We start from the raw sequence: 23,283 nt of genomic DNA on the forward strand, positions 1-23,283 counted from the left end.
ACATATTCACCTCTCCTCCATGACTTACTTTATTCTGATGGTATCCAGTTACCATCTTTTTCCCAAAGGTGTTTTGTATCCCTTACCCATTGCTCACTTTAGCCCCTTTACTCTGAGAATTGCATCTGAATTCTAAATATGCACATCGTAAGGCCAGTACTGGGGTTCACAGCTGTAATCCCAGCACTCTGGGAGGCCAAGGTGGAAGGATTGTCTACACCCAGGAGTTTGAGACCAGTGCCTGGGTAACATAGTGAGACCCCGTTTCTATTTAAAACATTTTTTGGCCGGGTGCAGAGGCTCACACCTGTAATTCCAACACTTTGGGAGGCTGAAGCGGGTGGATCACTTGAGCTCAGGAGTGAGACCAGCCTGGGCAATATGGTGAAACCCTGTCTCTAATAAAAATACAAAAAATTAGCTGGGTGTCGTGGTGCATGTCTGTGGTCCCAGCTGCTTGAGGGGCTGAGGTGGGAGTATTGCTTGAGCCCAGGAGGCGGAGGTGCTAGTGAGCCAAGATCATGCCACTGCACTCCAGCCTAGGGGACAGAGTGAGACCCTGTCTCAAAAAAAATGTTTTTTAAACATGTATATTGTATCTCCATACATAGCATAGCATGCTTTTGCAGCCTGAGATGCCTCAACTATGTGCTCAGGGTGGTTTTATAAAACATTTGTCGAGAACAACCATGGGTTTGTTGTGTTGTGTTGTGTTTTTTGAGACAGTGTCTCACTCTGTCACCCAGGCTCTAGTGCAGTGGCATGATCTTGGTTCAGTGCAGCCTCTGCCTCCCGGGTTCAAGTGATTCTATTGCCTCAGCCTCCTGAGTAGCTGGGACTACAGGTGCGCGCCACAATGCATGGCTAATTTTTGTATTTTTAGTAGAGACAGGGTTTTACCATATTGGCCAGGATGGTCTCAATCTCCTGACCTCATGATTCGCCTGCCTTGGCCTCCCAAAGTGCTGGGATTACAGGCATGAGCCACTGCACCTGGCCGCAACCATGGTTTTATGTGGGCAAGGTAAGACCCCAGCACAAATTCAGCCACTGCTACTTCTCAGATGAGCCAGGTTCTTTCTGCAGTCTGGGCAGGGGAACAGGGTAGGATACCTGGAATGAAGGTGAACCTTGAAGAGGCCAGCCAGCCTCCCAGAGGGGATTTCGAGACCTTCCCAGTTCAGGAGATCTGCCGACTGCCACACTGCTAGCACTGGAGGAAGTGGGACGCCAATGTATGGAAAGGAGCAGATAAATCACAAAGCTTAGGTGAGTGTGACACCCCATGATACCAGCATTTCCCAAGCAGGGTGCCCTTAGAATCAGATTCAGGGTGCCCATATAGGATCCTTTCTGCTTTTAGAACAACATGGTGGAGCCTGGAGAGCCTGACCCACCCCTCCTCCCTGGGGCCAGTCACCCCTGGCCAGGAGCAGCCTCCTCCATTTACCTCTCTACGCCTTACAGATGAATTATTTTCTACACGTGCCAAGATGCGAAAAAGGCTGGAAAGCTTTAAGCAGCCACAGAGGTCTGGGGTGAAAGAAGGTGAGAGAGGAGTTTAGCTGAGAAGAAATATTCCGGTAGAATAGAGCCTGGGGAATTGGAAGAGCAAAGTGCCAGTGGTTGGGGGGGCATTTGTCCTTGTAAAGATGATTTCCCCCTCCTGTGTTGGCGGGAGAGCGAATAGAAGTTAGCCTGCAGCAAGAACAAATATACCCCAAGGTCTAGGTCACTGCTTTGTGGCTGACAATCATCTGATCTGCCCTTGAGCACAAATGGAAAGTCTGGACCCAGAACTGCAGCTGATGCTGATGCTGAAACTGCTGAGGCTTGATGGGGATAAATGGACACAGCCTAGGTGCTGGTTCCTGAGGTTGGCGGCCCCAGGTTCCGGCTGTCTGGACAGAGGGCTTAGACTGCCCTCACCTGACCTGGCCAGAGGAGCAACCTGCTTCCCCCACACAGAGGCTGCCAGCCACTGGGAGGTGAGTGTGTCTGGGAAGAGGTGCTTTGGGCTGGGATGAGAAGGAGGATAACGACTTTGAGGGGTCGAGGTCTTGCCTGTCCACCTGTCATTCTGTGTTTGGGAAGCAGCTGACAAGTGAATTCTCCAGCAGGAATCTGTCGGGCCATAGGAAAGCCAAGTGGGTTACACAATTACAAATCTGTCTTCAGGCCTCTGACTGCTGGAAGTTTGTATGGCAGCCCTGGGTGAAGCTGAGGGAGGGCAGGGGAGGCGCTGTCAGGGTGGGAGGGAAAGGTGCCTCCACAGCTTCCACAACACCCTGGGAGGTGATGTTATTATACCCACTTCCATAGATCAGAGAGACTGAATACCTCGCCTAAGCCTACAGAACAAGTGGCAGAACTGAAATTTGAACCCAGAGCTCTCGCTCCAAAGCCTAGGCTCACTCCACTCTGCCATGTAGCCATTGAGGAGCCCCAGGGGAAATCAGCTCTGCACCTGGCAGCCTTTCCCGTCTCCATTGGGTATGAGGCCAACAGGGGCCAGCCCTCCCATGAGCACTGGATGGAGCTGCAGTCACAGAGAGATCTCATTATGCCAGTGATTGTCAGAAAACCTCCCAGGAGCCCATTCCTGGGCCCAGGTGGCAGCCTACTGACCTTAAATGGCAAAGCCAGCTGGTCCCCACTGTCTAGGCTGTAGCTTCTCTAGTGAGGGGGCATTTTTGTCCAGGCCTCCCTCTGAACTCAATTCTCAGGTCACGAGGAGATACACTGTCTTTGCAGGATGGCTGCTGCCACCTGCCTGGTCTCCTGCCGATAGGGATACCAGCCGAGGCACAGGCAGGACAGTGCACACCTGGAGCCTTGCTCCTCTACACTCCGGGGCCAGGGTGGTCAGTACCTGTCAGCTGAGGCTGCAAGGTGAAGCTGGCAGAGGTGACCTGGGCAGATGGCTCCTGGGGCCCAATGCCAGGGTGGCCGTATAGGAGACACAAGGCAGCAGAAGCTGAAGAGAAAATAGACCCTTGGGTGTGGGGGCTGTGGAGAAGGAGTGGGCCCTCACCCCATGGAATAGGTCCCCTTTGCTGACATCTCATTAGCCTGTCACTGCCCTGTTCATGCCAAGAAACTAGTGCCCCTGACTTTGTCAGCCCTGAGCAGGTTTTGGGAAAACTATTCTCTCCTCCTCTACGCTCCCTTGGAGTCTGCAGCGGGAGTGAAATAGAGTCAATGACGATTAGAACTAGAGACATGTCTGCTTTTGTCATAATACAAAAAATGCTTTTAAACACTTATCTCAGCACTGCATTCTTTTTTTCTTTTTTCTTTTTTTTGAGATGGACTCTTGCTCTGTCACCAGGCTGGAGTGCAGTGGTGTGATCTCAGCTCACTGCAACCTCCGCCTCCTGGGTTCAAGTGATTCTCCTGCCTCAGCCTCCTGAGTAGCTGGGATTACAGGCACGCACCACCATGCTCAGCTAATTTTTGTATTTTTAGTGGAGACGGGGTTTCACCATGTTGGCCAGGATGGGTCTCGATCTCTTGACCTCATGATCTGCCCGCCTTGGCCTCCCAAAGTGTTGGGATTACAGGTGTGAGCCACCGCACCTGGCCTTTTCTCATCTTTTTAAAATTGGAACAAAAAAATAAAAAGAAGAAAGACGGAAAAAAATACAAAAAGAATTGGAACAGATTATAAAGGTTTTACAGAATATAAAGGTTTCCTAATTACACAAAGATTTTGTCTACAGAAATTAGTTTAACTCACAGAGGCAGGTGGGTATAAATTCAACCTCATTCTGTCTCCCTTCACCCTCTCTGCATGTTCCTCCATTTTTATCAAATATCTATTTTGGCTTCCAAGAGATGTCTAGTCCAAGAGTAAACTAATACTGAAATACCCATGGCAAAGGTAATCCGATTATACTATTCTGGCAATCATCTCCAGTTTTTGCTTGTTTTAATTTTTTTTTTTAAAAAAAGGGCCAGCTGCGGTGGCTCACGCCTGTAATCCCAGCACTTTAGGAGGCCAAAATGGGCAGATCACAAGGTCAGGAGTTTGAGACCAGCTGGCCAATATAATAAAACCCCGTCTCTACTAAAAATATAAAAATTAGTTGGGTGTGGTGGCATGCGCCTGTAGTCCCAGCTACTTGGGAGGCTGAGGCAGGAGAATTGCTTGAACCCAGGAGGTGAAGGTTGCAGTGAGCCAAGATCGTGCCACTGCACTCCAGCCTGGGTGACACAGCAAGACTCCGTCTCAAATAAAAAAAAAAATGGAGCATGATGCTTGCTAAGTTTTTTTTTTTAGAGACTGAGTCTGGCTATGTTGCCCAGGATGACCTTGAACTCCTGGGCTCAAGCACTCCTCCCACTTCAGCCTCCTGTGTAGCTGAGACAACAGCTCACCGTGCTGGGCTTCATTTTCAGTTTTCAGTTTTTATTTGTTCATTATTTTTGGAACACCTATTTGGTGCAAGTCACTGTACTGGGTACTATAGGAAATATATTGAGTTTTTTGCCCATCAGATTGTAGAGGCAGACCACACATGCATAATCTCAATTTGAGGTAGTATATGCCACATGTCACAGAAGAGGCTGTCACAGGCAATAGCCACTGTTGCATAGCTACTTCAAAGCTTGTTCCACCTGCCAACACAACCCAGTTCTGTCCCTGTGAGGGGCACCCATGTGCATCAGAGGGGCTGGGCTTCACCACTAGGGTGAATCTTCCCCTGAGCCAATCAAGGTAATTCTAGTTCTTTTGCCAGGGCCTGGTTAAGGAACTGGCATGTGATGTAATTATGGAAATGAGAGATGAGGTAATGTCTGCCGGTTGGGGGCTGGAAGGAAGATATTCTTGCAAAAATTTCCTTGGTCTTAAAAAAGAACTCAGGGAAAGGATTTTCCTCTTGCCGCTCTGGGCATTACTGTGTGAGCGCATGGTGCCTGTGCTTGCGCCTGGTGCGTGAGGCTGCTGCAGCCATCTCGGGACCAGAAGGGGACAAACACAAGGACAAAATCTACAGTTGGGAGCAAGGCAACGCAGAAAGCTGAAAAGAGCCTGGGTCCCATCCTCATAGAGCACTGAGCCCCTAAATTAACCAACCTTGACACCAAAACTTGCTCTGCTGCCGAAGGTTTTATGAGATGTTAAGTCCCTTTATCGTTTAGGACATTTTGAGTTGGGTATTCTATTGTTTCCTGTCAAAAGCATTCTAACTTCTTTAGGTAATTGTTAACAGAAATTTTTTCTTTGTTTTCTGCTGGGCACAGTGGCTCATGTCTGTGATCCCAGCACTTTCGGAGGCTGAGGTGGGCAGACCCCCTTGAGGTTAGGAGTTTGAGACCAGCCTGGGCAACAGAGCAAAACCTGTCTACAAAAAAAAAAAAAAAAAAAAAATAGATGCAGCCAGGTGTAGTGGCATGCACCTGTGGGCCCAGTGTTATGAGTAAAATTTCGATGCCTCAAAAGAAATAGCAGCTGAAGAGAAATCCTCTCATCAAGGCAATTTACTTCTATAGAAGGGTGCAGCTAACGGATGGAGCAACGGTGGCCGCATGCTTGGACAAGGAGGGAGGGGTACTTATGCCTGACAGGGGTTGTCTCTACTGCTGTCGTTCTCCTATTGGCTAGGGTTAGACCACACAAGCTAGACTAATCCCAACTGGCTATTTTAAAGAGAGCAGGGGTCCGAGCTAGAGTGGCAGGGCAGGTGTTTTGGTGGGAAGGACGGTTATGGGTGGGTCAGAGCAGGTAGCCAGGGGTGACCTAGGTCAATGAAGGTGACCAGAGCAGGTGACCGGCATGAGTCAGGACGGAGCCAGGGGCTGTGGGAACAGATGTGAACTACTGATTAGAACTGGTGGAGAAGGTTGTTTACTGGAATTATAAGGAAGTTAAACTTTAAAATAGAGAATTAAAGAATAAGAGAGCTGAACATACTGACATAGTGATTCTTTGAAGAAAAGCTTGGGGTTCACTATAATACCAGCTACTCCAGAGGCTGAGGTAAGAGGGCTTGAGCTGAGCCCAGGAGGCAGTGAGCCATGACCGCACCACTGCACTCTAGCCTGGGTGACAGAGCAAGACCCTGTCTCAAAAAAAAAAAAAAGAGGAGAAAAAAAAGAATTTTTTTCTACATTTTCTTCTTCTTTCTCCTCCTCATCCTCCTTCTTCCTCTTCTTTTTTTGTAATAGAAACAGGGTTTTGGCTGGGCATGGTGGCTCACGCCTGTAATCCCAGCACTTTGGGAGGTCGAGGTGGGCAGATCACTGGAGGTCAGGAGTTTGAGACCAGCCTGGTCAACATGGTGAAACCCCATGTCTACCAGATATGGTGGCACGTGCCTGTAATCCCAGCTACTCAGGAGGCTGAGGCAGTAGAATCACTTGAACCGAGGAGGTAGAGGTTGCAGTGAGCCAAGATCAAACCATTGCACTGCACTGCAGTCTGGGCTACAGCAAGATTCTGTCTCAAAAAAGAAAGAAAGAAGAAAGAAAGAGAGAGAGAGAAAGAAGGAAGGAAAGGGAAGGAAAGAAAGAAAGAAAGAGAGAGAGAGAAAGAAAGAAGAGAAAAAGAAAGAAAGAAAGAAACAGGGTTTCACCATGTTGCCCAGGCTAGTCTCAAACTCCTGGACTCAAGAAATTCACCTTCCTCAGACTCCCAAAGTGCTGGGATTACAGGTATGAGCCACTATGCCTGGCCAGAAATTTGTAGTAAAAGAATTAATAACAAAAATATGAAGGCCCTGCTTTTTTATTTTTTTATTTTTTATTTCAAGCCCACCAGGAACATCATACCTGCTTTTATTCAGGTTAAAAAATATTAAGGCCCAGCCGGGAATGGTAGCTCACACCTGCAATCCCAGCACTTTGGGAGGCCGAGACAGGTGGATCACAAGGTCAAGAGGCTAATGTGGTGAAACTCCATCTCTACTAAAAATACAAAAATTAACTGGGCATAGTGGTGCATGCCTGTAGTCCCAGATACTTGGGAGGCTGAGGCAGGAGAATCACTTGAGCACGGGAGGTGGAGGTTACAGTGAGCCAACATCATGCCACTGCACTCCAGCCTGGTGATAGAGTGAGAGTCCGTCTAAAAAAAAAAAAAGTAAAAAAAAGTAAGGCCCTTTTGAATTTGCAGAACCCCTTTGCCAGTGCAAACCTTGCCTTGGGTGAGTGAAGATCCCGTCCCCTCTTCCTTTCCTCTTATGTTGCCTTATTCTACCTGCAGTTCCTGGTCCACAAAACAGATCTGCTTTTTCCTTCCAGTCTTCCCAGATGCCTTGGCCAAACTCAAACCATAAATAAAAAGAAACAGAGACCAGGCATGATGGCTTTCGCTGTAATCCCAGCACTTTGTGAGGCTGAGGAGGGAAGATTGCTGGAGGCTAGGAATTCAAGATCAGCCTGGCAACATAGTGAGACCCTGTCTCTACAGAAAATTTAAAAATTACCCCGGCACTGTGGCACGCACCTACAGTCCCAGCTACTCTGGATGATGAGTTAGGAGGATTCCTTTTTTCCAGTTTTCTTTTTTTGACGTTAACTTTTTTCATATTTTTAGTGGAGACAGGGTTTCGCCATGTTGGCCAGGCTGCTCTCGAACTCCTGACCTCAGGAGATCCGCCTGCTTTGGCCTCCCAAGTGCTGGGATTACAGGCACTTGCCCTTGACATTAATTTTTTTTTTTTTTTTGAGACGGAATCTCGCTCTGTTGCCCAGGCTGGAGTGCAGTGGTGCGATCTTGGCTCGCTGCAACCTCTGTCTCCTGGGTTCAAGCAATTCTCCTGTCTCAGCCTCCAAAGAAGCTGGGATTACAGGTGCCCCCTCACCACACCTGACTAATTTTTTCATATTTTTAATACAGACGAGGTTTCACCATGTTGGCCAGGTTGGTCTCCAACTCCTGACCTCAAATGATCTGTTCACCTCAGCCTCCCAAAGTGCTAGGATTACAGGCATGAGCCACTGTGCCAGGCCGACATTAACTTTTTAAAGAGTCTAGGAGTAGTTGTCTTATAGAATATCACAACCCTGAAATTGTCTTCAGATTGACCTTTTAAAATCATAAATCAGATTAAGTCATTCCCTGTTTCAAATCCTCCAGATTTTCATTGCATTTAAAATCAGCTATTTACTCTGATTTTAAAAGCTCTGTGATCTCTGACTCCTTCCCATGCCTCTAAACTCACCTTTCCCACTCTCCTCCCTCATCTGCCTTGTGCCAGCCTCACTGACCTTTCTCTAGTTCCTCAAACATGCCAAGCTCATCCCAGCCTTACTCCTCTGCTCAGGTGATGACTGAATACAATTCATGATTTTCAAATCCTAGATTGCATGGAAATAACAAAAAGAATGTTATTGGGGCAATTGAGGGAATTTGAATATGGGCTGTGTATTAGATAATATTGTTATATCGGTGTTAAATTTCTTTTTTGTTAGTTTAATTTTTTTTTTTTTTGGAGATAGAGTCTTTGCCCTGTCACTGAGGCAGGAGTGCAGTGGTATGATCTCGGCTCTCCGCAACCTTCACCTCCTGGGTTCAAGCAATTCTCTGCCTCAGCCTCCTGAGTAAAGTAGCTGGGATTACAGGCACCCATCACCATGCCAGGCTAAATTTTGTATTTTTAGTAGAGACAGGGTTTCATCATCTTGCCCAGGCTGGTCTTGAACTCCTGACCTCGTGATCCACCCGCCTTGGCCTCCCAAAGTGCTGGGGATTACTGGTGTGAGCCACTGTGCTGGGCCAAAAATTTTTTTTACACGAATAAAACAAAGGCAGATCAATGTTAAATGTCTTTAGTGGGCTAATCCTACTGTGGTTATGTAGGAAAATGTCTTTGTTCTTGGAGATACATGCTAAAGTATTCAGAGATTAAATACGATGACTTCTGACTCTGCCAGAGGAATTGTGGCAAAATATTGATAACTGGTAAATCCAAGAGAAGGGTACATTGGTGGTCATAGCAGCATTCTTTCAGCATCGTCCTGGGTTTGATTGCTTTTCAAAATAAAATGGAGTAAAAGGTGGACAATTTAAAGAAAAATACCTTAATTCAGGAATACTTAAAAATCACAAGGGCATTTATCAAAATGCACGTTCTAAAGATTTGGAAGATCTGGGTGTGACCCGGGAGTCTGCCTTTCCACGACCGGGGTGACCCTCAGGCAGCTGCCCAGGCCACACCGTGAGCAGGTCACTGAGCATCTGCCCTCCGAGTGTGGCTCTCTGGCACAGCCCTTTCTTTCGCATTCTCCAGCTGAGGAGTGGCTGGCTGAAAGTTCAGGCAGGCAGATGGAGATGTGATTTTACAGTGAGGGTGGAACTGGAGATTGTCGGCATAGCAGAGAATGGCAGGCAGTTGAGGAAAGATTTTGTCTTCCTGCCCTGTCTTTTGGCTTCTGGAGGAACAGAGGAGGCTCCTAGAACCCAGGGGAAGAATGGAATAGGGGCTCCAAACTCCTAATACCAGTGCTTCTCTGACTCTATTTTACATCCCTTTGGATAAATATCATCTTTAAACAAACAACAAAAAGAGGTCACAATAAATTTTGAAGTATTTCCCAAATTCCAGCGTTCCTGGATCCTTGAGTTTTGAACTCAACGTAGATGCAGACTGAAGCTGTCAGCATGTCATTCTGACTTCTGACCAGAAGGTGGCAGCAACACACCTCACTTTATTTTAGGGGCCACCAAAGGAGATTTTTCAGTGCCTCACACACATTTATTTGGTTGACCTAGGTCCCTCCCCAGACACCACGGACAAAAAGATGAGTAAGATCTGATCGCTGCCCCCAAAGATCATATTGTCAGAGAGAGGGGAGTCAGAGTCAGAGATGTAAACAGATTACTAGTTACAAGCTGTGTGACCTTAGGCAAATTGCTTAATCTCTCTGTGCCTCAGTTTCTTCAACTGTGAAGGGAGAATAGTAATAGTACCTATGTCACAGGGTTACTGTGAGGAGTAGGAATAATTAAATGTGTTAGACATAATAAGGGGTGGCCGTTACTATGTGATACAGCGAGAGAAGGGATGAGCAGGCAGAGATGCCCACAGTGCTCCCTAACTGGGAGCAGTGGAGATAATGGGAAAGAGTTCTACTCTGGTCAAGCCACTCTGTCAGTGGGGACCCTGCAGCCAACCTGGGCTGGGAGAGTCTACTTTCAAAAGTGGGTGTTGGACCCTTTCCAGCTGAGGCTCACCTTGGGTCCCGCAGGCACAGAGCACAGAACGCCAGCAGGGCCACCCAGGGCCTGATCAACCAGGATGTGCCCTCCCAGAGAGAAAACCACCACTAGCTCACAGTACAAGTTCAGGCAAGCAACTTGGTCCCTCTGAGCCTTGGGTCCTACCTAAATGATGGGGAAATGGGACCACAGGAACCAAGGAACAGTGCTGAGTTCCACATCTGGGACATCACAAGAGCAACTATAAAGTCAGATGCTTCAGGGGCAGCAGGGACTTGGAGCCAGGGACTTAAAAGTAAAGCTGGGGGCTGGGTGCGGTGGCTCATGCCTGTAATCCCAGCACTTTCAGAGGCTGAGGCAGGTGGATCACAAGGTCAGTGATTGAGACCATCCTGGTCAACATGTTGAAACCCTGTCTCTATTAAAATACAAAAAATTTGCCAGGTATGGTGGTGCGAGCCTGTAGTCCCAGCTACTCAAGAAGCTGAGGCTAGGGAATTGCTTGAACCCGGGAGGTGGAGATTGCAGAGCCAAGATCGTGCCACTGCACTCCAGCCTGGGGACGGAGTGAGACTCAGTCTCAAAAAAAAAGAAAACAAACAAACAAAAAGCTGAGGCCATGCACAATGGCTCACACCTATAATCCAGCACTTTGGGAGGCCGAGGTGGGTGGATTGCCTGAGCTCAGTAGTTTGAGATCAGCCTGGGCAACATGGTGAAACCCCATCTCTACCAAAAATACAAAAAATCAGCCAGGGGTGGTAGTGCACTCTATTCCAGGACTGAGGCAGGAGGATAGTTTGAGCCTGGGAGGCGGAGGTTGCAGTGAGCTGAGATTGTGCCACTGCATTCCAACGTGGGTGACAGAGACCCCATCTCAAAAATAAAAATAAAATAAATAAAGCTGGGAAGACAAAGGAATCCTGGAGATGACATTGGACTTCACTCAGGATGTGGAGTGGAAAAAAGCCTGAAGCTTTTTAAAATTTTATTTTGGTTATTTATTTATTTAGAGACAGGGTCTCACTTGGTCCCTGGGGCTGGAGTACAGTGGTGCAGTCACGGCTCACAGCAGCCTTGACCTCCTGGGCACAGGTGATACTCCCACCTCAGTCTCCCAAGCAACTGGGACTACAGGTGCATGCCACCATGCCTGGCTAATTTTTGTATATGTTTTGTAGAGATGGGGTTTCGCCATGTTGCCCGGGCTGGTCTTGAACTTCTAGGATCAAGCGATCTGCTCACCTTGGCCTCCCAAAGTGCTAGGATTACAGGTCTGAGTCACCTTGCCTGGCCTGGAGTGGAGGTTTAGGTCAATCCTAGACCCCAAGAGGCAAGGAGACGGCAGCTGACACTTAATTGCAAGTGGTTTTTTTTGTTTGTTTTTTTGAGAGGGAGTCTTGCTCTGTCCCCAGGCTGGAGTGCAGTGGTGCGATCTCGGCTCACTGCAACCTCTACCTCTTGGGTTCAAGCAATTCTCCTGCCTCAGCATCCCGAGTAACTGAGACTACAGGTGTGTGGCACCACAGCCAGCTAATTTTTTGTATTTTTAGTAGAGACAAGGTTTCACCAGACATGTTAGTAGAGACAGGGTTTCACTAGACGTGTTAGCCAGGATGGTCTCGATCTCCTGACTTCATGATTTGCCCACCTCAGCCTCCCAATGTGCTGGGATTACAGGCATGAGCCACCGCACCCGGCCAGCATGTCTTTGTGCTATCACTGTTCTTTGGCCAGCCATGGATCTCTTTACTCTCCCATGTCTTGCCTACATGCCCTCCGAATCCAGCTTTGAGTCTATGGCTTGGCATTTAATAGCACTCTTACCAGTAACCTAAATGTCATTGCTCACCTTCCCTGCAAACCCCTGAACACATATAATCGTCGTTTCTCTTCCAGCCTTCATCAGAACAGTCAAGGGAGGCAGGAGAAGGAGAGGCGATGAGAATACTGGCAAATAATTCTGCAGCACGTACTAGGTGCCAAGCACTAAGTGCTTCACGGAGGGTAACTCATTTAATCCTCCCACACCATGAGGTAAGTACTGTTATTAGCATCCCCACTTGTGTATAAAGAAAATGGGGTGAACAGAGGTTAAGTCACTCAGAAAACCCAAAGCACACAGCTAATTAAGGTGAGCAGCCACGATGGAACCCGCTGTCTGCAGGTCGCGGTCCACCAGGAGAGGATGAGGCCACGGAGGACTCAGCTTCTTCTGCCTTGAGTCCATCACTGCTCTCAGCCACCAGGGGCACAGACCAAAAGAAGCCCAGACCCTCACCGCTCTTGGGGCTGACAGTATCACTCCAGAGGTTAACAATAACAATAGTAATAATAAAACCAGCTTCAGGCTTTAAGATGTGTGTCCTAAGCACTTCACATGTATTTATTTATTCCTTTAGTCTTTCCAACAACACTGTGAGGTAGAAGCTACCATTTTATCTCCCTTTTCCTGAGGGATGTGAAGGGACTTAGCGACGAGCCTAAATTCTACAACAGAGAGTGGTGGATCAGATGGGAAGTGAGGCGGCTGGATGCCAGAGCCTGGCTCTTAACCTAGACTCTTTGCCTACCTTTGCTCTGCGGGGAGTCTCTGGCCCGTTCTTTCTGCGTGAGGGGAGGAGCCTCTTCTGCCTTGCAGTTCCCCACCCAGGCCGGATCCACAGCTCCAGAGCCCTGCTGTGGCAGCCCTCTGTCCCCTCCCCACTGAGGCATGTAGGTGGCCCACGGACTGCTTGAGCAGGGTGGGGACAGGAACTCCATCTAGAACTCCCCAGGACCAGCCCAGCCCCAACAGCCTCTGCTCTCAGAGGCCCGGATCCCCCACCAGCTCCCTGTAGACAGAGCCTGAGCTGGTCCTCCTCAGGCCTTGCCCTCCTCTCCCTGTGCAGCGCAGGCTCCCTGCTCCTGGAGGGTGGGGCTGAGTCCAGGATGGATGGGGCTCAATGCCCAGGGCTGCGGCAGAAAGCACCAAGGCTTCCCTAGTCCCCTCCTCACACCCGCCAAGCCTCCCAGCCCTATCCCAGGTGGGGCCCTGCTCCTCCCCATTCCCATGAGTTAGGGGAGGCCAAGCTCTCATTTATGCATCTTGTCCCATCTCTCCCTCCCTCCTGCTTCCCACTCCCCTGGCAACCAAACCAGACCCATCAAGGAGAAGGAACTGGCAGCTGTGCAGGGAGAGACTAATGGCCCGGAAGGAAGGAGGGGCCTGGAGAGGAGATGAAGGCGGTAGGGATGAGAGCAGGGCGTTGGCCCTGGCCCTTCTCAGAGGACAGACAAAGGGGGGGAGGGGGCCGCTGCCCTGAAATACTGAGGAGCTGGCCAGCCAGGGAGCAGCCCTCCTCACCCCCAGCCAGAGATCCAGCCTGGAGCCTCAAACCTGCTTCCCAGACACACTTTCTTGTCCAGAGGTCCTATCTGAGGCAGACCCTCTCTAGGAGAGCGCTGGAGTCCCCGGAGCAGCAGCAGCCCAAGCCCTGTGGTTCCTGGCAAACCCAGCAGACCTCCGCAACTCGGCTCCTGCAGACCATCTGAGCTGCCTCTGTCTACTCCTGGGCAGCCTGTGCTTGCATTCTGGAAGCTGTTTGACATACAAAGGCCAGATATCAGCCTTCCCGCTAACTCTGGGGTAGGGGAGGGTATGGTGGGGTGTGTGATTGTGTATTTGTGTATATGTAACATGTGTGCACATAGGTATACAAGGCTATGTGTATGCGTCTGTTTGTGTGCACAGGTTTGTGGACCCGTTCTGTGGCCTTCTCTCTCTTTCAGACTGCTGGGGGTGGGCACCTTCTCTTTCCCCATCTCTTCCCCAACCAGCCCCACCCATCCCTGGTACCTGCAACTCATCGATACTGGAAACTGGCTCCTGCCAGTCCATCCATCTCTCAGTCTTGGCAGCAGCTGTCACCCCTCAGCCCCCTCCCCTTCCCACCTCAGGAATCACTCTGGTTCCCGTAAAGCCCATGACTGAGCAGCAGTTGGTGTGGGGTTGAGGGGAGGGAGAATCCAGTAAATCTGGACCGAATACAAGAGGCCCACTCAGCCCAGCCTCTGGCATGGGGCAGACCCCCCCAAGTGGGATCCAGAGCTGGGTCCAGCCACCCTCAGCCTGCTATGATGTACTCACCTCATTGGGGCTTGTTGAGGGGTAGGTCTAGGTTTGGGGGCTGTGTCTTTAAGGCTGAAACATCAGCAGACAAGCTCTGCTGGGCCGTGTTCAGGAGAGGGGGAGGGGGCTGGTCAGTCCATTAGCAACAGAGCTGGCGCCAGGCACCAGCCCTTCACAGGGCCCTGGGGATTAGAGAGAGTAGCTCTTTTCCAGCCCACCCTGCCTCTGAGCTCCTGCCTCCTATTCCTCTCTGGGTGTGGTAAAGGAGGGATAGCTGACAGCAGGTGAAAATAGAGGCTGGCTTTCAGGGGGCAAGTCAAGGCACCAGCTATGGTGCCTAAGCCAGGGCAGCTCTCCCTCCAGCTGGCCTCCCTACTCCTGTGCCAGAAGCCTGCCCTTTCACTTCCGGTCCTCCTACCCCGCAATTTCCAGGGACCGTAGTTCAAATCAGGCCCTCCCACCCTAGGTTCTAGCTTTGGGTGCTTGTTGGGAGGTAGTGACCCCCACCCCAGTGGTAACAGCGGGCAATCAAGTGGGCAAAGGCCTGCAACCAGGGAAGGGAGGGGAAGGCGCTCCTGCCGTTCCGCAGGGGTGGGGCATCCCCCTCCCCACACAACCCCCCTCCAGCGGGCCATCAGGCCAGTGGGAGGAGCTGCCCGTGCCCCCCCTGAGACCGCAGGGCTATAAAGCAGCCTCGCAGCGGTTTGCGGCTCCTTCCCAGCCCCCGGCCTAGCTCTGCGAACGGTGACTGCCCATCCTCGGCCGCAATGAGCCACCACCCGGCGGGCCTCCGGGCCGGCTTCAGCTCCACTTCATACCGCCGCACCTTCGGGCCACCGCCCTCACTATCCCCCGGGGCCTTCTCCTACTCGTCCAGCTCCCGCTTCTCCAGCAGTCGCCTGCTGGGCTCCGCGTCCCCAAGCTCCTCGGTGCGCCTGGGCAGCTTCCGTGGCCCCCGGGCGGGAGCGGGCGCCCTCCTGCGCCTGCCCTCGGAGCGCCTCGACTTCTCCATGGCCGAAGCTCTCAACCAGGAGTTCCTGGCCACGCGCAGCAACGAGAAGCAGGAGCTGCAGGAGCTCAATGACCGCTTCGCCAACTTCATTGAGAAGGTGCGCTTTCTGGAGCAGCAGAACGCGGCCCTGCGCGGGGAGCTGAGCCAAGCCCGGGGCCAGGAGCCGGCGCGCGCGGACCAGTTGTGCCAGCAGGAGCTGCGCGAACTGCGGCGAGAGCTCGAGCTGTTGGGCCGCGAGCGTGACCGGGTGCAGGTGGAGCGCGACGGGCTGGCAGAGGACCTGGCGGCGCTCAAGCAGAGGTCAGGGGGCAGGGCTGGGCCGCGGCCGTCGAGGCGGCTGCTCTTCTCTCCCCTCCCTTCCCCTCTCCATCAGCAGCCCAAGGGTGTGGATCCCCTATCCTTACCAACCCAGGTGTGTGCGGGCAGCATCCTTACTCGTGGGCTCTAAGTGGCCCCCGCCTCCCACTTTGCTGTGAGTGTCTGGGGAGGTGGGAGAAGTGGGTATCTATGCAGCCCGTTAGAGAGAAAGTGGCACAATTACATCAGGCAGCCTCAGCCCTCCATTTAGAGTCCTGGGCAGCAGCAACAGCCTCTGACCGGATCCCGGGAGGGGGTAGGGCGCGGTCTGGGGTGCGAGCTAGGCGGCAACCCCGCCGTTCAGCCTCTGCACACGCTTCCCGTCAGGTTGGAGGAGGAGACACGCAAGCGGGAGGACGCGGAGCACAACCTCGTGCTTTTCCGCAAGGTGAGCCCGAACCCCACTTCGAGTTCAGCCTCCCCACCCCTACTCCCTGACCTCAGTATCCAGAGGTGACATCAGTGGGCACGGGGAGAGGGGGGCAACCAGACGCCTCCTGAGGCAGGCAGGGAAGGCTCGGTTCTTCCTCGGCCTGCACAGCCCCTAACTTCTCTTGAACCTCCACTGCCACCCCTCGAAGGATGTGGACGACGCCACTCTGTCCCGCCTGGAACTAGAGCGCAAGATTGAGTCTCTGATGGATGAGATTGAGTTCCTCAAGAAGCTGCACGAGGAGGTAGGTGGGCCTGGTATCAGGGGAGGCTTCCGAGGCTGTGGAGTGGTCTCGCTGGAGCTGGCGGGCGGAGCGGAGGCATCGCCCTGGGGATCCGTGAGGTTCGCTGTGTAGACGCAGTCTCTCCATCCCAGTTACAGGTGGTTAGACTCCCACCCTTGCGCCACCTGGCGGCGGGCTGCGGAGCCGTACCTCCGAAACGGGGCCTCGTGTCTTGTGCCCGCGGGGACGCAGGGCGGTGCCACCCCGCCCTCCTTCTGTTCATTCAAGCGTTTCTTCTCTTTTCTGTGCGCGAACTGCGCGGCCTGCGTGGATTTGTCCCGCTGTCCATCCTCTGCCTGCTCACGGCCGTAGGAGCTGCGAGACCTGCAGGTGAGCGTGGAGAGCCAGCAGGTGCAGCAGGTGGAGGTGGAAGCCACGGTGAAGCCGGAGCTGACGGCAGCGCTGAGGGACATTCGCGCGCAGTACGAGAGCATCGCAGCGAAGAATCTGCAGGAGGCGGAGGAGTGGTACAAGTCCAAGGTGAGAGAGCCGGGAGGGCCTGCGAGGCGGGGCGATGGGGTGGTGTCGCGCGTCCCAGCCGGCTCAAGCCTGGGTTACCCCACTTCGCAGTACGCGGACCTGTCCGACGCTGCCAACCGGAACCACGAGGCCCTGCGCCAGGCCAAGCAGGAGATGAACGAGTCCCGACGCCAGATCCAGAGTCTAACATGCGAGGTGGACGGGCTGCGCGGCACGGTGAGTACGAAGTTGCGCGCCTGGGCCCGGGGAGCGGACGATGAAACATTCCTCAAGTGGCCCCTTCCATTCCCCTACCTCAGAACGAGGCCCTGCTCAGGCAGTTGAGGGAGCTGGAGGAGCAGTTCGCCCTGGAGGCGGGGGGCTACCAGGCGGGCGCTGCGCGGCTCGAGGAGGAGCTGCGACAGCTAAAGGAGGAGATGGCGCGGCACCTGCGAGAGTACCAAGAGCTCCTCAACGTCAAGATGGCCCTGGACATCGAGATCGCCACCTACCGCAAGCTGCTTGAGGGCGAGGAGAGCCGGTGAGGGCGGGGATGCTGGGGCGGGGCAGGGAGGGGCAAGGACTGGGCGGGGCTGCGCGGGGCCTGGGCAGGGGCGCTGACAGCTTGCTTCACCTGCAGGATCTCCGTGCCCGTCCATTCTTTTGCCTCCTTAAGTATAAAAACGACTGGTGAGTCTTCCACGTCTGGCTTGCAGCCTGTACCTCTCCTTGTCCACTTCTGCCCTCCTTGGGCTCCTGCTCTGGCTCACCTCAGGGATCTGTTCTATCCACGGAACTTCTGGGTCCTGGCCTGCACCCGCCCCTACTCCTCGCACCCCACCCCTCCCCTCCCCTCAGGGATGGGAGTGGGAGCCTAATAGGAGAGATTCCCAAGGTTTCCCCCTTGTACCCCTCATCCTACTTTCTCCAGTGCCTGAGGCGGAGCCTCTCCAGGACAGCCACAGCCGGAAGACGGTTCTGATCAAGACCATTGAGACCCGGGATGGGGAGGTGAGGCAGATCCCCTAATCCCAGGACTCCATCATTTCCCATATTGTTTCTGAGCCCCAGCCTGGCTGCCCCTGATCTTATTTGGGGTGGGTAGTTCTTGGGGAGAGACAGAGGAGGAGACAGAGAAGGTGGATGGATAGACAGGCGCCTTTGCTGGTTACCCCAGGGAGTAGGGCTGTATGATCCAAAGGAGGAAGATGGAGGGTGGCGCTGAATGGCTTGTGCCAATCATGTGCCCTGTCCTCAGCAGGTGGTGACAGAGTCCCAGAAGGAGCAGCGCAGTGAGCTGGACAAGTCTTCTGCCCACAGTTACTGAACCCCTTGGTCCAGGGCCTTGACTCTGCCCTAGGCCTATGCTAAGCCCAAACCCTAAGGCCACTCCAGAATCAGTCTCCTCTCCCTCTGCATGTGTCTAAAAGGTGGTATCAGGCATCCCACTCCTGGCTCATGGCCAAGCCCTACCCGGCCAGCAGTTGCTGGGCCTCTCCCTTCCCTGACACTTGATGTGACCTATGTGCTTTCCTTTTCCCAATAAGAAGTCAATGACTACCCCAGGACAAATCTACTCCAGCCACGATCCCATGAGAAGTGGGTGAGCCAAGGTCTGAGTTTCATGTTTGAGTCAAATAAAATGCTGTCAAGAGAAAACTGTAACTCTCCAGTGCATTTGTGTCTGTGGAAGTGTGTGTGGGGTGCCTGAGGGGAGGAGCCTTGGCGGTGTTCTCCCTTTGTCTCAAGTCATTTTTCTGGCTCTCACTCTTTTGGCATCAGTATACCCTTCTGGGTTTTCTACCTCTATCCATTCATTCTCAGCTTTTGTTCCTCACCTGCAGCCTGGAATGCCCAGCCATCTGCTGGGTGCCTCATAGGCCACTCAAACTCAATCTCAGGAATCCTCTTCCCACCTCAGCCTACTGAGTAGCTGGGACTACAGGTGCATGACACCACACCTGGCTAATTTTTGTATTTTTTGTACGGGGTTTTGCCATGTTGTCCAGGCTGGTCTCAAACTCCTGGGCTCAATTGATCCTCCCACCTGGGCCTCCCAAAGTGCTGAAATTACAGGCATGAGCCACCATGACTGGCCTAAAATTCACTTTTTGTCTTTGATTACGGCTAAAAAAAAATTGAAAGAGACCAGAAATGAACATGTTTAATGCTGGAGAGAATGTTAAACAATCAAGTTGTCATGAGTGATATTGGATATAGATGCTTGGTACCGCAAACAAAAATTAGCACTGAGACAAAGGATCTTTCAGCAATGCAATTTTTACTTCTTGGACTGCAAGAAGGGTACTCTCCCTAGCCATTTTGCTACAAGAATACAATGAACAAAGGAAAACATACAAATGTATCCCTTACGCATTTGGGGTGGTCCTTACTGCTGTGTCTGATCTCCATTAGCTGGAGCGAGACCTCACAATCTAAACTAAAACCCGATTGGCTAACAACTTAAAGCTTTTCTAAACAGGTAAAAACAATGGAGAGCTGGGATATGCCTGTGAGCACATCCAGCACAGATATTTTGGTTAAAGTACAAGTAGAATGTACTACAGGCCAGTAAGCATGGCATGTCTAACAGCTACATAGGATAAGGCTTAATACAGTTATTAGCATACTTATTCTTTAACAAGAAAGGAAACTTTAAAAAGGAACTTTTCTACTTCCCACAGGTGAGCCCAGCCATCTGTTAAAATGATATAACCGGCCGGGCACGGTGGCTCACGCCTGTAATCCTAGCACTTTGGGAGGCAGAGGTGGGTGGATCACCTGAGGTCAGGAGTTCAAGACCAGCCTGGCCATCATGGTGAAACCCCATCTTTAAAAAATAAAAATAAAATAAATTAAAAAAAAATAAAAGAATAAAAATGATATAACCTCAGACTTGGATGTTATTGAAAAACTAAAAATCCAATTCTAATCAAGGTGATCTGATTTTATTTTATTTATTATTATTTATTTATTTATTTTTGAGACAGTCTTGCTCTGTTGCCCAGGCTAGAGTGCAGTGGCACGATCTTGGCTCACTGAACCTCCGCTTCCCAGGTTCAGGCAATTCTTGTGCCTCAGCCTCCCAAGTAGCTGGGACTACAGGTGTGTGCCACCATGCCTGGCTAATTTTTGTATTTTTAGTAGAGACAGGGTTTCACCATGTTGGCCAGGCTGGTCTTGAACTCCTGACCTCAAGTGATCCACCCACCTCGGCCTCCCAAAGTACTGGGATTAAGGTGTAAGCCACTGTGCCTGGCCATGATCTGATTTTAACCTCAAGAAGACAGGGCTGCGATTTGACTGAAATTAAGAATGCTTATGCCACATTGATTTTATTGTACTCTGCCTGTTGGAAGAAGCTTAACTGAAAGGAGATCATTTCATGACATCTATAAAAAGGTCATCTCAAAAGTAAGGATGTGGCCAGGCGTGCCATTGCATGCCTGTAGTCCCAGCTACCTGGGAGGTGGGTGGATTCCTTGAGCCTGGGAGGTCGAGGCTGCAGTGAGCCATGATCCTGCCATTGCACTCTATCCAGCCTAGGCAAAAGAGTGAGACTCTGTCTCAAAAAATAAATAAATAGATAAATAAATAAATATAAAAATAAAAATGGAAGGATGTGGCCACATTTATTTAGTACTGTTCCCAGAGAGAACTAGGCTGTCCTTACCACATGTATGATGGGCCCCAACAAGATTCCCACTGTTATAGTAGGGATAACTCATCAGGGACCACCTGCAGTCAGGGGAAGAAGGAATTCAGTTAATTGGGTTGCAAAGATATTTCAGGCAAGGGGGAGTTAATTGTTAGGTTAGATATGGAAATATGGGCGGGGTGCAGTGGCTCACGCCTATAATCCCAGCACATTGGGAGGCTGAGGTGGGCTGATCACTTGAGGTCAGGAGTTAGAGACCAGCTTGGCCAACATGGCGAAACCCCATCTCTATTTAATATATAAAAAATAGCCTGGCATGGTAGTGGGTGCCTGTAATCCCAGCTACCCAGGAGGCTGAGTCAGGAGAACCACTTAAACTTGGGAGGCGGAGGTTGTAGTGAGCCAGATAGCACCACTGCACTCCATCCAGCCTGCGTGACAGAGCAAGACTGTCTCAGAAAAAAAAAAAAAAAAAAAGGGCTGAATTCAGTGGCTCATGGCAGTAATCCCAGCACTTTGGAAGGTCAAAGTGGGCAAATCACTAGGTCAGGAGTTTGAGACCAGCCTGGCCAACATGGTAAAACCCCGTCTCTACTAAAAATACAAAAAAATTAGCAGGGTGTAGTGGCGGTCATCTGTAATCCCAGCTACTCAGGAGGCTGAGGCAGGAGAATCTCTTGAACCCGGGAAGCGGAGGTTGCAGTAAGCCAAGATCATGCAACTGCACTCCAGCCCAGGTGACAATGGGAGACTCTGTCTCAAAGTTAAAAAAAAAAAAAAAAAAAAATAGGGAAATCTGACTTGTTCCTGTAATCCCAGCTACTTGGGAGGCTGAGGCAGGAAGATTGCTTGAGGAATGGTGTTTGAGACTAGGCTGGGCAACATAGCAAGACCCTGTCTCTAAAAAAAAAAAGTACAACATTCTTCACAGGAAGAATGAGTCCACTTGGGCCTCCCAAGGAGGTGACCAGGAGGCCCCTTAGCAGTAGGGGCACACTGCTCCCTCACCTAGGGTTCAACTTCTTCTTTGCTCCTGTCACAATGAGCAAATGACCTCGCTCTGGTGTTTGCTTATCCAGTTTCTTCTTACTCATGGCTTTGACTGCCCACAGCTTCCGTGGCCTAGTAGGAACTGCACACTGATTTCTTGGGCTTTCTCTCACTTTCTGTCACAGAAGATGCCCACTTCATCAATCTTATCAAATGAATCGATACTCTCCACCCCTGCTACAAGACATCATTCCCATCTGATATCCAAAACATGCCGAGCTCTTGAGACAGCTGAGCTAGTTCCCTGTGCACTCTGGCTCCCGCAGGTTGCGTTAACAAATGTTAAACGCATAACATACAACTAGGATGCAAATGCAGGTGTGTCTTCGAGATCCTGATTTTCTTTTCTTTCTTTCCTTCCTTTCTTCCTTCCCTCCCTCCCTCCTCTCTCTTTCTTTCTTTTTTTCTTTCTTCCTTCCTTCCTTCCTTCCTTTCTTTTCTTTCTTTCTTCTTTCTTTTTCTTCTTTCTTTCTTTCTTTCTTCTTCTTTCTTCCTGACAGAATCTCACTCTGTCGTCCAGGTTGGAGTACAATGTCATTATCTCAGCTCACTGCAACCTCTGCCTCCTGGGTTCAAGTGATTCTCCCTGCCTCAGCCTCCCAAGTAGTTGGATTTACAAGCAGGAGCCATCATGCCTGGCTAATTTTTGTATTTTTAGTAGAGACAGGGTTTCACCATGTTGGCCAGGCTGGTCTCGAACTCCTGATGTCGGATGATCCACCCACCTCGGCTTCCCAAAGTTCTGGGATTACAGGCATGAGCCACTGTGTCTAGCCAGAGATCCTGATTTTCTTTCCTTTAGGTATATACCCACTAGTGGGATTGCTGAATCATATGGTAGTTCTACTTTTAATTTTTTGAGGAACCTCCACTGGTTCTCATAATAGTTGTACCAATTTACAGTCCTACCAGCAAATGTAGAAGAGTCCCCTTTTCTCTACATCTTGCCACACATCTTTTGTCTTTTTGATAATAGCCATTCTAACAGGTGCGAGGTGATATCTCATTGTGGTTTTGATTTACATTTCTTTGATGATTAGTAATGTTGATTTTAAAAAATATATATGTTAGCTGGATGCAGTGGCTCATGCCTACAATTCCAGCACTTTGGGAGGCCAAGGTGGGCGGATCATAAGGGCAGGAATTTGAGACCAGTCCATCTCTACAAAACATACAGAAAGAAAAAAAAAAACCAAGTGTGGTGGTGTGCACCTGCAGTCCCAGCTACTTGCAAGGCAGAGGTGGGAGGACCACTTGAGTCCAGGAGGTTGAGGGTGCAGTTAGCCAAGATTGCACCACTGCACTCAAGCCTGGGCCATGTAGTGAGACCCTGTCTCAAAATAAAATAAAATAAAAATTAATGTATCTGTTGCTCATTTTTATATCTTCCTTTGGGAAATCTCTACTGAGGTCCTTTAACCATTTAAATAAATCAGGATTTGTTTTTTGTTTTTACTATTGAGTTGTTTGAATAACATATATTCTGTATATTAACCCCTTCTCAGATGTATGGTTTGAAAATATTTTCTCCCCTTTCATAGGTTACTTCTTCACTCTGTGGATTGTTTCTTTTGCTGTGCAGAAGTCTTTTAGTTGGATGCAATTCCATCTGTCTATCTTTGCTTTTATTGCCTGTGCTTTTAGGTTCATTTTCAAAAAGAAAAAAAAAAAATCATTACTCAGACTAATGTCATGAAGCTTTTTTTTTTTTGAGACAGAGTCTCGCTCTGTTGCCAGGAGCCAGGCTGGAGTGCA

At 50.5% G+C, this 23,283-nt stretch overlaps 1 protein-coding gene across 2 annotated transcripts; it reads left to right on the forward strand.

Annotated features, from left to right (window-relative positions):
* The first annotated feature begins 1,785 nt into the window (after positions 1-1,785).
* PRPH (peripherin) lies at positions 1,786-18,479 on the forward strand. 2 transcript variants are annotated; one of them, XM_012441287.2, is made up of 11 exons: positions 1,786-1,988; positions 12,065-12,202; positions 14,998-15,588; positions 15,973-16,033; positions 16,227-16,322; positions 16,674-16,841; positions 16,932-17,057; positions 17,141-17,361; positions 17,461-17,510; positions 17,752-17,831; positions 18,082-18,479. In XM_012441287.2, exons 2-11 carry the CDS (start codon positions 12,198-12,200, stop codon positions 18,145-18,147), a joined length of 1,464 nt encoding a protein of 487 aa, XP_012296710.1. In that variant the 5' UTR covers positions 1,786-1,988; positions 12,065-12,197; the 3' UTR covers positions 18,148-18,479. The 2 variants fall into 2 exon arrangements, with proteins under 2 accessions (XP_012296710.1, XP_012296709.1); XM_012441286.2 differs by having other exon boundaries at positions 18,079-18,467.
* Positions 18,480-23,283: the final 4,804 nt, after the last annotated feature.

Source organism: Aotus nancymaae, unplaced genomic scaffold (genome assembly GCF_030222135.1).
Source record: "Aotus nancymaae isolate 86718 unplaced genomic scaffold, 86718_ANA_hifiasm-v0.15.2.pri h1tg000016l, whole genome shotgun sequence".
NCBI classification, from domain to species: domain Eukaryota; kingdom Metazoa; phylum Chordata; class Mammalia; order Primates; family Aotidae; genus Aotus; species Aotus nancymaae.

Coding starts and splice junctions, on each gene's coding strand:
- PRPH (XM_012441286.2), top strand. Junction 16,323..16,673: donor TCAAGAAGCTGCACGAGGAG/GTAGGTGGGCCT, acceptor TCACGGCCGTAG/GAGCTGCGAGACCTGCAGGT. Junction 17,511..17,751: donor CTTAAGTATAAAAACGACTG/GTGAGTCTTCCA, acceptor TACTTTCTCCAG/TGCCTGAGGCGGAGCCTCTC.